Source organism: Anomaloglossus baeobatrachus, chromosome 4 (assembly GCF_048569485.1).
Source record: "Anomaloglossus baeobatrachus isolate aAnoBae1 chromosome 4, aAnoBae1.hap1, whole genome shotgun sequence".
NCBI lineage: Eukaryota > Metazoa > Chordata > Amphibia > Anura > Aromobatidae > Anomaloglossus > Anomaloglossus baeobatrachus.
Window position 1 is genome coordinate 394,743,885 of NC_134356.1, and position 18,187 is coordinate 394,762,071.

Genomic DNA, 18,187 nt, shown 5'->3' on the forward strand with positions numbered 1-18,187 from the left:
CCGACCAAGGAGGTTGTTGGCGTGGCTAGATAGCTCGGAGGAAGCTGACTCAGTGGCAGCATCTCCTGCGGACTTCTGAAGACGCAGCTTCGAGCCATTTGGTTCTATGAACCTAGGCCGAGCTAGAGGACGATCAGATGGAGGAACGGAAACCACCGAAACCTCAACTGATTCCTGCCCTGGACAGGTTCCCTGGTTTAGGTTTGTGGCAAGGAAGAACACTCCCCGCCAAGAGCTTCCTTAATTTCATCCAGTTGGTTCCGAGGAAACTGGTCCCTCCGAAGCCACAGGAGCCTGCGGATAGCGAGGAAAGTAGCCAAGACCACCGCCGTGCGGTGTCCAGCATGGCAGACCTGGCAGAGGATGAAAAGACTGAAGTCTGGAAGTTCAGGCAACCGTTTTGGGCATAGAGTCCCTGTGAGGGAATGCATCTCCTCCAGAGAAGCAGAGAAGGTACAAAAAAACCGCACTGCTGTAAAGCTGAGGAGAACGAAGCTCCTGCCGCCCCCATACCGACTTGGCCAAAAGGACAACCGGGCGGACCGCAAAACCTTAAGTGAGGAGCCATCAGCCACTGACATAACGGTCCGGGCTGAGCCACCTGAGGTGAATGAGCCCACTTCTTGACCACCATTGGTGGACAGGGGAAACACAGTCCTCAGAATCACGCTTCATGGGAAGCGACTGTCAGAGCGGAACCTGGGCTGGTCACAGGGGCCTGAAAACTGGAGTGGTTAAGGACCACACGTTGTGTTCACCTAGATAAGGTAACTCCGGCGGATTGAGGTCCAGTACAAAATTAATGTACCGTGGGATCCTTATAGAGGTGCCGTCAGCCACTGATACAACTATCCGGGCTGAAAGTCTAGACACCGGAGTGGCCACCCTTGACGAATGAGTACACTCCTTGACCCCTCTGATGGGAGGGGGAGACAGGCAGCAGAACCCCGCTGTGGGGTCTGCAGGACAGGCTGTGGGCTTGGACGCAGCGGGCTGAAAACTGGAGTGGTTAAGGAACACACTCCTAGTCCTGTTAAAGGTATACTGATGCCTTTCTGCCAGCGGGGAATACTCCCCTGATACAGGCGGATGGAGGTCCAGTACAAGTATAATGGACGCAATCCAATCATTCGCATCTGCGTCACCTACGGACGGATCAATGTACATAAAGTAGCGTCCGAGCCCCTGGTAGAGACATCCTCCTCGTCCAGTGAGTCAGCTCGTAATCGGAGCTGCGGGACGGGGAGGACAGGGGACCCTGCGTCTCCCTGTCAGGAGGACGGGGTCTGAGCCCAGAAGGAGAGTCCCTTGTGAGCTTTGCTGAGCGAGCTGAAGCAGAAAACGCCCTGAGAAGGGGGCTGCATGCTCAGCAGATGCCGGGACAGCCGACCCCTGGAAATAGGATTCCCCCAGGGGTCAGCCACCGAAACCGGAGCAGCTGGAGGGACCATTAATGAGCCTCCAAGCTGAGGGGCCACAGATGGTTATGAGCTCGGTACAGCCGTACGAGACTACCTGCAGTGGGTAATAAAAACAGCCTGCAGCCTCGCTCTGTGAGACATGCTGCAGAGGTGGGGGCTCTGTCTAGAATGTCTAGAATACCCAAGACAGGGGTTCAGCCTGGGGAGACTCCAGGCTGAGGCACCACCACATAAGAACCATTACAGTGTGTGGTCTGTGCCGGTTCAGGCAATATGAGCTTACATGCAGAACATGTAGTGTACAGCCTTGGAGCTTTGCTCCTAGTGTGAGACATGCTGCTGAGGAGGAGGTTCTATAATAAAGAATTAAGAATGCCCTGAGAGTGTATAAAAGTGCACAACCAGAGGTTGTGACTTATCAGACCGCTATTATGAGTGCCCTCCGGATTCCAAGCCTGGACCCCCAGCCAGATATTCACTCCCTCTGCACTGCAGAGCAGCCAGCGCCGACCAGTGTACTAAGAACGCTGAGAAAATGGCGCCAGAGTAAGGGGGGGGGGCGGGGGTTAACCCAGGAGCGGGAATCGGAGGGCTAAGGAGATGTACAGGGGAGGGAATCATCTCCTCAAAAAGGAGTGTCCTCCCCTGTGCAGAGCGGCCGGCGGGCGGCGCTGCAGTGTCCCCCTGCATGACTGACATGCAGGGGAACGAAACGAAACTAGGCCGCGGCTGAAGCCGGGGCCTAGAGTTATGCATGCGGCCGACAATCAGGCATCATCGGCGCGGTTCTCAGTAAAAACCGTGGAACCGGCCGGAAACACAGTAAAAAGCAGCATTATCAAAGTAAATCACTGTCCCCCCCAATAAAAGTGCCCCACATTGCAGAAGGACCCTCTGAATAACGTCTCTATACTTAGCTTTGAGACGCAGGGCCCAGTCCCTGGTGGGGTGGGGGTTCAGTGCTCCGTCCAGCAGGGTCCTGCAAAAGGGCTGCGGATGGAAGCCGGTCTCCTGCAAGGCAGTGAGAACCGTGTTGGCTCTAACTTCAAGCCAGAGCCCCTAAGGGATGGTGAAGGAGCGCGGCATGAAGGGCTCCTGCCCTGAAGTCAACCTTAACAGCACCGCCGCCAGGGGGGTGAGAAGGGACATGCCGGGAGTCCAGTGGACCCGCTTTTCTTCCAAATCTTTAGAAAAAATGAAAAATCAAAAAAGGATGCATGTGTGTGTGTGATCCTCCTGACACAAAGAATGAAACTGGCTAGGACTGGCTAGCAGGGGGTGTATATGCTAGGAGGGAGGAGCTACACGTTTTGAGTGTAGTAACTTTGTGTGTCCTCCGGGGGCAGTAGCAATACACCCATGGTCTGGGTCTCCCATAGGAACGATAAAGAAAGTGATTTTTTATATGCACTTTTGGAGGTTGTGATTTTGACTGAATATGACTATACTTTTCCTTTGCACGGAGAGTCCTTTTTTCTTCTGTGTTCATTATATTGCTTTTTAAGGACGTGCTTGAGCGGTCACAAGATAGCCGCACTTATGATTCCACAACTGCGGATTTGTTTATTTATAAATACCATTAGTGGTCAATGAGCGAATATTAGGTGGTTCAACAGTAGGTATCCCTATCAAATAGCAGTACCACATTAATCTATACAGCTGTGTCTTGAACTGCAGTTCAACCCCATAAAATAATTTTTCAGCAGGATTTCACACCCCAGACTATTTGTGTGTGCATGTAGCAATTTCAGAGACAAGTCCAGCAATATCTTAAAGGGAACCTGTTAGGTCAAAAAAGCGTTTTGACCTACAAGCAGGAGCCTGTGTGAGCTGCTAACCCCTTCCTACCCATCTCTGTGTTGTTACTGTATATTGTGAAATATGAAAGCCATAAAATAACGTTTTATTACTTTCATAGGTCCTATGTAAATGATAGTGTCTCTAGCCCCATGGGCGTCTCATCACCCTGTGGGGCTCTACATGCTTTCCATGGTAGCACGCCTCTGTGGGTGTTATACCAAGGATTTACATCAGCGACGTGACCGTCGCTACTTTATAATCTCACGCGTGCGCGTTTACCATTCTCGCCGCCTTATCCTGGTGTTTGGTGTCGGATTCTGACCGCGCACTGCGCATGCTCAGAAGGCGCATGAGGTTCCGGTCATGTGCAGTGCACGTCAGAAGCCGAGAAGCAAGCGCCAGGATGAGGCGGCGAGAATCGTAAACGCGCAAGCGCGAGATTATAAAGTAGCGATGGTCACGACGCTGATGTAAATCCATGATATAATGCCCACAGAGGCATGATACCATGGAAATCATGTAGACCCCCACAGGGTGATGAGACGCCCATGGGGCTAGAGACACTATCATTTACATATGGAATATGTAGGTAATAAACCGTTATTTTATTACTTTCATATTACACAATATAACAACACAGGGATGGGTAGGAAGGGGTTAGCAGCTCACACAGGCTCCTGCTTGTAGGTCAGAATGCTTTTTGACCTGACAGGTTCCCTTTAGGCTATATGCGCACTGGAAAATGTAATTTTCTCAAGAAAATTCCACAGGTATTCAAAGATTACCGCACCGCGGTAAAAAACGCGGCAAACCGCACCCGAAAACCGCATGCGGTTTGCCGCGGTTTGCTGCGGTTTTACCGCGGTATTGTTCGTGGTATTGCCGCGTGCGGGTTGGTACATGTGCTTATTGCATTCAATGAAATAAAGCACATTGAGAAAAAAAAAAAAGTAATTTCATTCTGAGATAGAGAAATAGACAGAAGAATAGATTGACAGAGGGATAGATAGAAGGATATAGACAGGGATAGATAGAGTCCCTGTGAGCACACTCTGCATTTCCCACGGTCGGCAGTGAGTTCACATTACCGGCCATGGGAAATGCCCTGGAGTTACCTCTGCTGTCTCGCTGCGAGGCTGCATTCAGCAGTGTCTGGATGCAAGCATCGCAGGACGCTGGAGCTGTGGATTACGCCGGAGCTTTGTTTCGGGAGGGGTTAATAAAAGGGTAAACGAGGCTTGTTTGTGTTTTATTTAAAATAAAGGATTTTTCTGTGTGTTTTTTCACTTTACTTACGGGTTGATCATGTCAGCTGTCACATAGACGCTGCCATGATCAAGCCTGGAGTTAATGGCGGTGATCCGCCACCATTAACTCCTTGTATTACCCTGACTGCCACTGCTACATGGCAGCAGGAAGAGCCGGGGACACTCCGGTAGTACCGCATAATGCATGCGACAGTGCCGGGGCAGCTGCGGCTGATATTCTAGGCTGCGGGAGGGGGAGTGAGGCGGGGGACATTAACCCTGCCCCTCGCCCTCCCCAGCCTGAGAATACCGGGCCGCCGCTGTGTGCTTACCTCGGCTGGACGGTAAATATACAGCGGAGCCCACGTGTTTTGTTTTCTATATTTCCGTTTGCTTTCTATGTGTGTTCTATGTGTCTGTGTTCTATGTCTGTGATGTCTGTGTGTCTGTGTGTCTGTGATCTGTGTGTGTTTACTCTCTGCACGGCTTCCTCTTCCTGTAATGACATCACTTCCCTGCAAAACCGCAGGCAAGCGATGTACATTACCGGAGGTAAATCGCGAAATACCGCAGGGAATAACACAGGGCTTGGGACAGCTCATAGAGTCCCACGGCTTCCAGTATCATCTCTATGCCGATGACACACAGATCTACCTCTCTGGACCTGACATTACCTCTCTACTAACCAAAATACCACAATGTTTGTCTGCTATTTCATCCTTCTTCTCTGCACGATTCCTAAAACTTAACATGGACAAAACAGAGTTTATTGTCTTTCCTCCTCCTCACTCACCTCCTCCAACAAGCCTTTCCATCAAACTTGATGGTTGCTCACTCACCCCAGTCTCACAAGCTCGTTGCCTTGGAGTAACCCTCGACTCTGCTCTATCCTTCAAGCCACACATCCAAGCCCTCTTCAACTCATGCCGATTACAACTCAAAAATATCTCCCGGATCCGTGCTTTTCTTAACCAAGAATCTTCAAAAACATTAGTGCATGCCCTCATCATCTCCCGCCTCGACTACTGCAACCTCCTGCTCTCTGGCCTCCCTTCCAACACTCTTGCACCCCTCCAATCTATCCTAAACTCTGCATCCCGCTTAATCCACCTCTCCCCTCGCTACTCCCCAGCCTCGCCACTCTGCCAATCCCTTCACTGGCTTCCCATCGCCCAACGACTCCAGTTCAAAACATTAACCATGACATACAAAGCCATGCACAACCTGTCTCCTCCCTACATCTGTGACCTAGTCTCCCAGTACCTACCTGCACGCAACCTTAGATCCTCACAAGATCTCCTTCTCTGCTCCTCTCTTATTTCCTCTTCCCACAATCGTGTACAAGATTTCTCCCGTGCATCCCCCATACTCTGGAACGCTCTACCTCAGCACATCAGACTCTCCCCTACCGTGGAAAGCTTCAAGAGGAACCTCAAGACCCACCTCTTCCAACAAGCCTACAACCTACAATAGCCCTCAGCCCAGTAGACCACTGCGCAACCAGCTCTGTCCTCACCTATTGTACCATCACCCATTCCCTGTAGACTGTGAGCCCTCGCGGGCAGGGTCCTCTCTCCTCCTATACCAGTCTGTCTTGTACTGTTAATGATTGTTGTACGTATACCCTCTTTCACTTGTAAAGCGCCATGGAATAAATGGCGCTATAATAATAAATAATAATAATAATAATAATAATAACCGCACAGAATTTGCTGCCTGCGTTATTCCCTGCGGGATTTCACGATTACATTGGAGTCAATGGAGTGAAATCCCGCAGCGATGTGCGGAAAAGAATTGACATGCAATTGTTTTTGCTGCGGGAATCCCGCAGCAAAACATGCAGCTGTCAAATTCCGCATAGTGCGCACAGGATTTTTTTTCCCATAGGTTTTGCTGATGATTCACTGCAGAGATGTTATGAACATTTTCTGCAGCGAAACATGCAGCAAATCCGCAGAAAATCTGCGGCAAAATCCGGTAAGTGCGCACATAGCCTTAACATGGTCAGTCCCTTCCTCTATTACTGAGAAATCAGCGTTTGAATTGATGAATTGATATGTATATGATGCTGTAGATCTGAAGCCTCTGTCACTCCAGCTCTATTCCCTGCTTAGTGTTGCCTCGTCCTGCTTTACTAACAAGTCCCATGCCTGTAGTCACATAACATAATGTCAGTCAACTAGGAGGAGGGGATGGGTGGAGAATAGAGCTGGAGTGACAGAGGCTTCAAATCTACAGCCTCATTTGCACATCAATTAAAACGCTGATTTCTAAGTAATGGAAGAAAGGACTGGTCATGTAAAGGTATTGCTGGCCTTGTCTTTGAAAGAGCTGCATGCGCATATAAATAGTTTGTGCAATGAAAGCCTGCTGACAGCTTCCCTTTAACGCAATCACACTATTGTGAAGGTATTGCTTCTGTTTAAAATCTCAGTATTACAATAACGCCTTGCTCAGTCTGCCCACCATCCTTTACATACACTTACTGGTCAGATACTGGTCAGACTCTTTTGTTCTAGTGAATGGTGGGCATTAGGGATATATTGAACTATATGCCAGGAATTTTTCGCAGCTGCAGTGTACACTTAGGCTATGCGCGCACGCTGAGTACTTGGTGCAGATATTTTCTGCACCAAATATGCTTTTTCTGGCAGAGAAAAAGTGTGTTTAGTGTGTTTTTCATAATGGAGTCAATGGGTGGCAGGGCTGAAAAAACACAGGCAAAAATGCGCCAAATATTGACATGATGCTGATATTTTCTGCACCAAATCTGCAAAGAAAAAAACAAGCAGCATGTGCACAACACTTCAGAATTCTCATGGACTTTGCTGGCATAAGGATAGGCATGCAGACTTGTGACAAATCTGGATCCAAAAAAAAACCAACATATGAAAAAATGCAGTGTGCGCACATGGCCTTAGCCCTATACCTTCCACACTGAGGTTCTTGTAAAAAGGATGTCCAAAATCAGTAGAAAATTGCAGTGATTTTCCTGTGAAAACAAGTTATTACCTAACCAATCGCAGGATAGGTTATAATTGACTTATCAGTGAGGGTTCGGTCGCTGGGACTCGCACCGATCGGCAGAACAGGGAACTTTTATCCTTGTTACAAAATGGAGCGCAACGTGCATGCCTGGCTGCCGGGCCTTTCATCTTCTATGGAGCTGCCAGAAAAAGCGCAGTGCTTGGCAACTTCATAGGGAATGAATGGAATGGTGGTGGAGCATGGGCACTGCTGTTCCATTCTAGCGGGGATGAAAGTTCCCTAATCTATCGATAGGATCTCAGCAGTGGGAACTTCACTGAGCAAAAGAGTTATATGTTATTTATAACTTGTTTTCACTGGACAATCCTTTTAATAAAATGAAGGAAATAATTAACAATGACAATAGAGCCAATGATTGACCACTGAGGCTGTAATTGGCTGCAGGGGTCATTTGGGACGGGACCATTATTGCTTCACAGAGTACACCAAGGCCAGCTATTTCCTCCGTTCTGTTAATATTCTTACAGTCCCAGAAAATCTCTAAGGCTATGTGCGCACTTTGCGTCGAGGTAGTTGCAGTTCTAAAAGCATCCTCTGGCAGAAAGGACAATTCTTTTGGCTTTAAAAATGCATGTAAAACGCAAAGAAAGTAGCCTATGCGCACCTTGCGGTTTTCATGAGTTTTTAGTGCTTTTCCGGGGCTTTTAGAAACGCTGCAGTTTTGTATTAAATTGAATGGATGGGAAACGCAGCCAAAATGGAACAATTGACATGCTGCTTCTTTAAACGCTGAGTTTTTGCCCAAATTTGTGCAAACTAAACGCAGCGTTTTGAACAGCAAAGTGCGCACAAGAAAGCTCAATGTCCCATTGACTTTGCTTGAAAAGCAGAACGCAAGCATTTTGGCAGGAAAACGCTGCAGCTGAAAAAGCAGGTAAAAAAGCAAAGTGCACACATAGCCTAAGAGTATATTCCCATGGTGCAGATTTTTTCTCTTGGCATGAAAAACACTGCGGGGAAAAAAAACACATTTTTTTCATGTGTTTTTTTTTTTATTAGGGGAAACCGCTGGGAAAAAGCAGGAACAATCGACACGTCTATATTCAGAAAATATGCATTTTTTTCTGCACTAAAATCTGCAATGTGGGCACAGAACTTCAGGATTCTCAAAGACTTTGCTGGGATGCATTTTTCCTTGCAGTATTGATTAAGATCTACAAGAAAAAACGCGATAAAAACACAGCGTGGGCACACAGCTTAACTAAGAAAGTTGCAATACGATTTTTCTGAATATAGAACAAAAATTCAGTACTTGACTATATTTTATATGCTCTACACCAGGGGTCGGGAACCTATGGCTCGCGAGCCAGATATGGCTCTTTTGATGGCCGTATCTGGCTCGCAGACAGGGCTCCTACCTGTCTATGGCAAGGATCAGGGCCGGCGCCAGCACCCGGCTACTCAGGGGGGCCCGGTGGCCGCGCTGTCACCGCCCCCCGCCGAGGATCGAGCTTTCAATTGCATCGGCATCGCAGGTGCCGATACAATTGAGAGCAATGATGAGAGAGTGAGCGGCGCTCTCTCTCTTATCATTCTCCCCGCTGTGACTGTCGGCGTTCTTCTGACAGCACTGCAGCGAGCGCGGTGACGTCATCACTGCGCGCCTGCAGAGAGGTCAGCGAGCGACAGCAATGGACGATGCGCCGAGGAGACCGGATCAGCGGGGGAACGAGAAGTGAGCCGCCCCTCTACTGACACTGGGCTCCCCTGACTCACAGGCCGGCCACTACACAGCGACACTAGTACACATAGGGGCCCGGCAGCCGCTCTGCGTCTATGTGTAGTGCTGCTGTGTAGTGGCCGGCCTGAGTCAGGGGAGCCCAGTGTCAGTAGAGGGGCCCCTGACCTGGAGAGGCCACCAGCCATGTCTGAGCTGCAGGAGTGCTAGTCCTGATCTGCACAGCAGACGGAATCTCCATCCTGCAGGACCTGCGATGATGTCACGCCCATGTGACTGTGTGGGAGGAGACACAGGATGCTGCCGGGCAGAAAGCAAGATACTGAATCCTGAAGGAGATTTGGACACATGACTGGTAATAAGAAAAGAGGGGACATGAGGGTGAGGGGGCTACAGGGTGAGGGGCAAATGAGGGCTGCAGACTGTGACAGAAGCATGTGAAGGGGTGCAGAGTGTTTGAGAGGGGTAAGTTGGGGTACAGGCAGGGTGAGATATGTGAGCAGGGTGTGTGAGATATGGGGGTGTATTGTGTGTGATATGGGGGGTGCAGGCTGTATGGGAAGCAGGGTATGTGACATATGGGGGTGTAGTGTGTGAGATCTGGGGGGTGCAGGCTGTATGGGAAGCAGTGTGTGTGTGTGTGAGATATGGGGGGTGCAGGCCGTATGGGGAGCAGTGTGTGTGTGTGTGATATGGGGGGTGCAGGCTGTATGGGAAGCAGGGTGTGAGAGATATGGGGGTGTAGGCTGTATGGGAAGCAGGGTGTGTGAGATATGGGGGTGTAGTGTGTGTGATATGGGGGTGCAGGCTGTATGGGGAGCAGGGTATGCGACATATGGGGGTGTAGTGTATGGGATATGGGGGGTGCAGGCTGTATGGGGAGCAGTGTGTGTGTGTGATATGGGGGGTGCAGGCTGTATGGGGAGCAGTGTGTGTGTGTGATATGGGGGGGGGGGTGCAGGCTGTATGGGAAGCAGGGTATGTGACATATGGGGGTGTAGTGTGTGAGATCTGGGGGGTGCAGGCTGTATGGGAAGCAGTGTGTGTGTGTGTGGGATATGGGGGGTGCAGGCCGTATGGGGAGCAGTGTGTGTGTGTGTGTGTGATATGGGGGGTGCAGTCTGTATGGGAAGCAGGGTGTGAGAGATATGGGGGTGAAGGCTGTATGGGAAGCAGTGTGTGTGTGTGATATGGGGGGTGCAGGCTGTATGGGGAGCAGTGTGTGTGTGTGATATGGGGGGGGTGCAGGCTGTATGGGGAGCAGTGTGTGTGTGTGTGTGATATGGGGGGGGTGCAGGCTGTATGGGAAGCAGTGTGTGTGTGTGTGGGATATGGGGGGTGCAGGCTGTATGGGGAGCAGTGTGTGTGTGTGGGATATGGGGGTGCAGGCTGTATGGGGAGCAGTGTGTGTGTGTGATATGGGGGGTGCAGGCTGTATGGGAAGCAGTGTGTGTGTGTGTGTGTGGGATATGGGGGGTGCAGGCTGTATGGGAAGCAGTGTGTGTGTGTGGGATATGGGGGGTGCAGGCTGTATGGGGAGCAGTGTGTGTGATATGGGGGGTGCAGGCTGTATGGGAAGCAGTGTGTGTGTGTGGGATATGGGGGGTGCAGGCTGTATGGGGAGCAGTGTGTGTGTGTGATATGGGGGGTGCAGGCTGTGTGTATGGGAAGCAGTGTGTGTGTGTGGGATATGGGGGGTGCAGGCTGTATGGGGAGCAGTGTGTGTGTGATATGGGGGGTGCAGGCTGTATGGGGAGCAGTGTGTGTGTGGGATATGGGGGGTGCAGGCTGTATGGGGAGCAGTGTGTGAGAGATATGGGGGTGTAGGCTGTATGGGAAGCAGGGTGTGTGAGATATGGGGGTGTAGTGTGTGTGATATGGGGGTGCAGGCTGTATGGGGAGCAGGGTATGCGACATATGGGGGTGTAGTGTGTGAGATCTGGGGGGTGCAGGCTGTATGGGAAGCAGTGTGTGTGTGTGTGGGATATGGGGGGTGCAGGCTGTATGGGGAGCAGTGTGTGTGTGGGATATGGGGGGTGCAGGCTGTATGGGGAGCAGTGTGTGTGTGTGTGATATGGGGGGTGCAGGCTGTATGGGAAGCAGTGTGTGTGTGTGTGTGTGTGTGATATGGGGGGTGCAGGCTGTATGGGAAGCAGTGTGTGTGATATGGGGGGTGCAGGCTGTATGGGGAGCAGTGTGTGTGTGTGGGATATGGGGCGTGCAGGCTGTATGGGGAGCAGTGTGTGTGTGATATGGGGGGTGCAGGCTGTATGGGGAGCAGTGTGTGTGTGATATGGGGGGTGCAGGCTGTATGGGGAGCAGTGTGTGTGTGTGATATGGGGGGGTGCAGGCTGTATGGGAAGCAGGGTATGTGACATATGGGGGTGTAGTGTGTGAGATCTGGGCGGTGCAGGCTGTATGGGAAGCAGGGTGTGTGACATATGGGGGTGTAGTGTGTGAGATCTGGGGGGTGCAGGCTGTATGGGAAGCAGGGTATGTGACATATGGGGGTGTAGTGTGTGAGATCTGGGGGGTGCAGGCTGTATGGGAAGCAGTGTGTGTGTGTGTGGGATATGGGGGGTGCAGGCTGTATGGGGAGCAGTGTGTGTGTGGGATATGGGGGGTGCAGGCTGTATGGGGAGCAGTGTGTGTGTGTGTGATATGGGGGGTGCAGGCTGTATGGGAAGCAGTGTGTGTGTGTGTGATATGGGGGGTGCAGGCTGTATGGGAAGCAGTGTGTGTGTGTGTGATATGGGGGGTGCAGGCTGTATGGGGAGCAGTGTGTGTGTGTGGGATATGGGGGGTGCAGGCTGTATGGGGAGCAGTGTGTGTGTGATATGGGGGGTGCAGGCTGTATGGGGAGCAGTGTGTGTGTGATATGGGGGGTGCAGGCTGTATGGGGAGCAGTGTGTGTGTGTGATATGGGGGGGTGCAGGCTGTATGGGAAGCAGGGTATGTGACATATGGGGGTGTAGTGTGTGAGATCTGGGCGGTGCAGGCTGTATGGGAAGCAGGGTGTGTGACATATGGGGGTGTAGTGTGTGAGATCTGGGGGGTGCAGGCTGTATGGGAAGCAGGGTATGACATATGGGGGTGTAGTGTGTGAGATTTGGGCGGTGCAGGCTGTATGGGAAGCAGGGTATGTGACATATGGGGGTGTAGTGTGTGAGATCTGGGGGGTGCAGGCTGTATGGGAAGCAGTGTGTGTGTGTGTGTGATATGGGGGGTGCAGGCTGTATGGGAAGCAGGGTGTGTGTGTGTGATATGGGGGGTGCAGGCTGTATGGGGAGCAGTGTGTGTGTGTGATATGGGGGGTGCAGGCTGTATGGGAAGCAGGGTGTCTGGGCCACTGACAGATACAATTGCTCCAGCGGTCACTTAGTACACAAAGGAGTGTTCCTCTCTGCTGCACTAAGCCACCGCTGGACCTAAACAATAATTCGCTGTAAAATAATAAAATAGATAATTGACATAACTGACAATGCGTTGTGTGACATGTCCAATATTCCAGCTTCTTTCTTCTGCGAATGCCTCAAAGCTGGCATTCTCTCAACATCAGGTGGGAAGAATGCCAGCTTCCAGTCATGCGCAGGAAAAAGAAGAAGCCAGACTGCTGGACTGATGTCATGCATCGCAAGTTCACAATGTAAGTTATTTATTTGATTTTTTTACTGCTAATTACCATTGTTTCAGTCCAGTTGTGGCTGTACTAAGTGAACATTGGAGCGATTGATCTGTCAATGGCCCTTTAAACATATTGTACGGCTCTCGCGGAATTATATTTCAAAATATGTGGCGTTTACGGCTCTCTTAGCCAAAAAGGTTCCTGACCCCTGCTCTACACTAATTACTAAGCCACTGAAGCTGGCACATATAGCGAGTATGTGTATGCTGTGCACCTGGTACTAAACTAAGGAAGTGGGCAGACATGGATAAAGGTATGCTGTACTAACTCACTGAAGCGGGCACACGTGGGTATATGTATGCTGTACACTTGGTTCTAACCCACTGAAGCGGGCACACGTGGGTATATGTATACTGTACACTTGGTACTAACCCACTGAAGCTGGCACATATAGCGGGTATGTGTATGCTGTGCACCTGGTACTAAACTAAGGAGGTGGGCAGACATGGATAAAGGTATGCTGTACTTTTGGTACTAAACCAATAAAGTGGGCACACATGGATATATGTATGCTGTGCACTTGGCACTGAGACGATGAAGCGGGCACACGGATAAAGGTATGCTATACTCTTGGTACTAAACTGCTGAAGCGGGCACACATGGGTATGTGTAGGCTGTGCACTCCACACTATACTACTGAAGGTGGCACATATAGTGGTTATGTATATGCTGTACACTTGGTACTAAACCAGTGAACCGGGCACACGAGTACGAGTATGCTGTGCACTCTGTACCAAACCAGTGAAGCGGGCACACGTGGGTATATGTATACTGTACACTTGGTACTAACCCACTGAAGCGGGCACACATGGGTATATGTATGCTGTGGACTAACCCACTGAAGCGGGCACACGTGGGTATATGTATACTGTACACTTGGTACTAACCCACTGAAGCGGGCACACGTGGGTATATGTATACTGTACACTTAGTACTAACCCACTGAAGCGGGCACACGTGTGTATATGTATGCTGTACACTTGGTACTAACCCACTGAAGCGGGCACACGTGGGTATATGTATACTGTACACTTGGTACTAACCCACTGAAGCGGGCACATGTGGGTATATGTATGCTGTACACTTGGTTCTAACCCACTGAAGCGGGCACACGTGGGTATGTGTATGCTGTGCACTCTATACTAACCCACTGAAGCAGACACATGTGGGTATATGTATGCTGTACACTTGGTACTAACCCACTGAAGCGGGCACACATGGGTATATGTATGCTGTGCACTAACCCACTGAAGCGGGCACATGTGGGTATATGTATGCTGTACACTTGGTACTAACCCACTGAAGCGGGCACACGTGGGTATATGTATGCTGTAAACTTGGTACTAACCCACTGAAGCAGGCACATGTGGGTATATGTATGCTGTAAACTTGGTACTAACCCACTGAAGCGGGCACACGTGGGTATATGTATGCTGTACACTTGGTACTAACCCACTGAAGCGGGCACACGTGGGTATATGTATACTGTACACTTGGTACTAACCCACTGAAGTGGGCACATGTGGGTATATGTATGCTGTACACTTGGTTCTAACCCACTGAAGCGGGCACACGTGGGTATGTGTATGCTGTGCACTCTATACTAACCCACTGAAGCAGACACATGTGGGTATATGTATGCTGTACACTTGGTACTAACCCACTGAAGTGGGCACACGTGGGTATATGTATGCTGTACACTTGGTACTAACCCACTGAAGCGGGCACACGTGGGTATATGTATGCTGTACACTTGGTACTAACCCACTGAAGCGGGCACACGTGGGTATGTGTATGCTGTGCACTTGGTACTAACCTACTGAAGCGGGCACACATGGGTATATGTATGCTGTGCACTAACCCACTGAAGCGGGCACACGTGGGTATATGTATGCTGTACACTTGGTACTAACCCACTGAAGCGGGCACATGTGGGTATATGTATGCTGTACACTTGGTACTAACCCACTGAAGTGGGCACACGTGGGTATATGTATGCTGTAAACTTGGTACTAACCCACTGAAGCGGGCACACGTGGGTATATGTATGCTGTACACTTGGTACTAACCCACTGAAGCGGGCACACGTGGGTATATGTATACTGTACACTTGGTACTAACCCACTGAAGCGGGCACACGTGGGTATGTGTATGCTGTGCACTTGGTACTAACCCACTGAAGCGGGCACACGTGGGTATGTGTATGCTGTGCACTCTATACTAACCCACTGAAGCAGACACATGTGGGTATATGTATGCTGTACACTTGGTACTAACCCACTGAAGTGGGCACACGTGGGTATATGTATGCTGTACACTTGGTACTAACCCACTGAAGCGGGCACACGTGGGTATATGTATACTGTACACTTGGTACTAACCCACTGAAGTGGGCACACGTGGGTATATGTATGCTGTACACTTGGTACTAACCCACTGAAGCGGGCACACGTGGGTATGTGTATGCTGTGCACTTGGTACTAACCCACTGAAGCGGGCACACATGGGTATATGTATGCTGTGCACTAACCCACTGAAGCGGGCACACGTGGGTATATGTATGCTGTACACTTGGTACTAACCCACTGAAGCGGGCACACGTGGGTATATGTATGCTGTAAACTTGGTGCTAACCCACTGAAGCGGGCACACGTGGGTATATGTATGCTGTACACTTGGTACTAACCCACTGAAGCGGGCACACGTGGGTATATGTATACTGTACACTTGGTAATAACCCACTGAAGCGGGCACACGTGGGTATATGTATACTGTACACTTGGTACTAACCCACTGAAGCGGGCACACGTGGGTATATGTATACTGTACACTTGGTAATAACCCACTGAAGCGGGCACACGTGGGTATATGTATACTGTACACTTGGTAATAACCCACTGAAGCGGGCACACGTGGGTATATGTATACTGTACACTTGGTACTAACCCACTGAAGCGGGCACACGTGGGTATACAGTACATATGCGTGCACCAGGCATGATAACACTGTGTATTATACTCCCCGCTCCCATGACTCACACATGAAGTCACGGGCACTGTGGATTATTACAGATGAGCAGGAAATGGCTGTCATTAGCCCTAATGAGATACACAGCACAATAGGCTCCTGCAGACTCTCCCTGACACAGGGCTCCATACAGGGCTGATCCGACTCTATGCAGCCATTGCCACACACTTCTGCAGGCACAGGACTTTCCACTCTGGCACCTGCGCCCCATACCTGACGCCAGCGTCCTGCACGCATTGTGTGAGTGTGGCATGCTCCTGCGGCACGGTGCCCACCAGCCTGCTCCTGAGGGCACTCACAGCCCGTGCCGGGGCCCGGACAGGACTCAGCCAAGAATACATGTCTGCCCGCTGCTTGGAATGCTCAACTTTCCGGGCTGAGGTAGAAGCCGGAGCCGGAGCGCAGTGCTGCCCCCTGGCATGGAGGAGCGGTACTGCGGCAGGGCACATCCAGCACATGCCCTGGCATCTGCTGAGGACCTGGAAATAGTCACTGACAATGCAGGCAGGAGATCGGCTGAAGCAGACTAGGTTACCCTTCCACAATTATTACCCAGCTTATTAGGCAGAGCATGTTTAATAATTAGGTGTGGTTGCCCTGCTCCGGTGCCCACCCTAGATGACATGGGGCCACCACACATAACAAATCGTTACCAGCAAAAGTGACATCTGAAGGATACCAACCTACAAATCTGTGGATGCTGGACTTCTGTCACCAAGTCAGTGCAGGCTAAACTTCATGCAATGTATAATATGGTAAATCACTTAACCCCTTAGTGACGGAGCTAATTTTCACCTTAATGACCAGACCAAATTTTGCAATTCTGACCAGTGTCACTTCATGAGGTTATAATTCTGGAACGCTTCAACGGATCCCGGTGATTCTGAGATTGTTTTTTCGTCACATATTGGACTTCATGTTAGTACCAAATTTAGGACAATATTTTTTGCGTTTATTTATGAAAAAAATTGAATATTGGCAAAAATTTTGAAAATTTAGCAATTTTCAACTTTTGAATTTTTATACCGTTAAACCAGAGATTTCTGTGACACAAAATAGTTAATAAATAACATTTCCCACTTGTCTACTTTACATCAGCACAATTTTGGAAACAACATTTTTTTTTGTTAGGAAGTTAGAGGGGTTCAAAGTTTATCAGCGATTTCTCATTTTTACATCAAAATTTACAAAACCATTTTTTAGGGACCACATCACATTTGAAGTGACTTCAATAGGCCTAGATGACAGAAAATACCCAAAAGTGACACCATTCTAAAAACTGCACCCCCCAAAGTACTCAAAACCACATTCAAGAAGTTTATTAACCCTTCAGGTGCTTCACATGAACAAAAGCAATGTAGAATGAAAAAAAGCAAAAATAAAATTTTACCTAAAAATGTTGCTCTAACCCAAATTTATTCACTTTTAGAAGAAATAACACAACAAAATGGACCCCAAAACTTGTTCCCACTTTCTTATGAACACATGTGGTCAGAAACCTCTGTTTGGACAAATGGGAGGGCTCGGAACAGAAGGAGCAATATTTGAATTTTGGAAAGCAAATTTGGCTGAAACAGATTGCGGGCACCATGTTGCATTTACAGGTCCGATAAGGTACCTAAACAGAAGAAACCCCTCACAAGTGACCCCATTTTGGAAACTAGGCCCCTCAAGGAATTTATCTAGATGTTTGGTGAGTACCCTGAACCCTCAGGTGCTTCACAGAATTTTATAACGTTGAGCCATGAAAAAAAAAAATAAAATTTTACCACAAAATTGTTATTTCAACCAGGTAGCTTTTTTTTTACAAGAGTAAAAGGAAAAAAATCAGCATAACATTTATTGTGCAATTTCTCCTGAGTTTGGCGATACCTTATATGTGGTGGAAATCAACTGTTTGGGTGCACAGCAGGGCTTGGAAGGGAAGGAGCGCCATTTGACTGCACAATTGGCTGGAATCAATAGCGGACGCCAGGTTGCATTTGGAGAGCCCCTGAGGTGCCTAAACAGTGGCGGTCCCCCACAAGTGACTCCATTCTGGAAACAAGACACCTCAAGGCTTTTATCTAGGTGTATAGTGAGCAGTTTGAATCCACGAGTACTTCACAGAATTTGATAAGCTTAGGTTGCCAAATTGAAAATTTTCATTTTTTTCACAAAAATGTTGCTTCAGCATCAAATTTCTTACTTTTTCAAGAGGCAACAACAAACCGTGGACCCAACAGGTTGTTATCCAATGTCTTATGAGCACAGGGATACCCCACATGTGCCCAAAAACCTC

The 18,187-nt window shown here is 49.4% G+C and overlaps 1 protein-coding gene across 1 annotated transcript in view; it reads right to left on the reverse strand.

The window, feature by feature from the left end:
• The window catches only part of ECHDC3 (enoyl-CoA hydratase domain containing 3), a 48,660-nt gene extending 32,371 nt beyond the window's left edge, over positions 1–16,289 (reverse strand). The window contains exon 1 of the mRNA XM_075342594.1: positions 16,120–16,289. Coding sequence (XP_075198709.1) covers positions 16,120–16,247 — 128 coding nt within the window. The 5' untranslated portion in view covers positions 16,248–16,289. The remainder of the gene's footprint in view (positions 1–16,119) is intronic.
• Between the last annotated feature and the right edge of the window lie 1,898 nt (positions 16,290–18,187).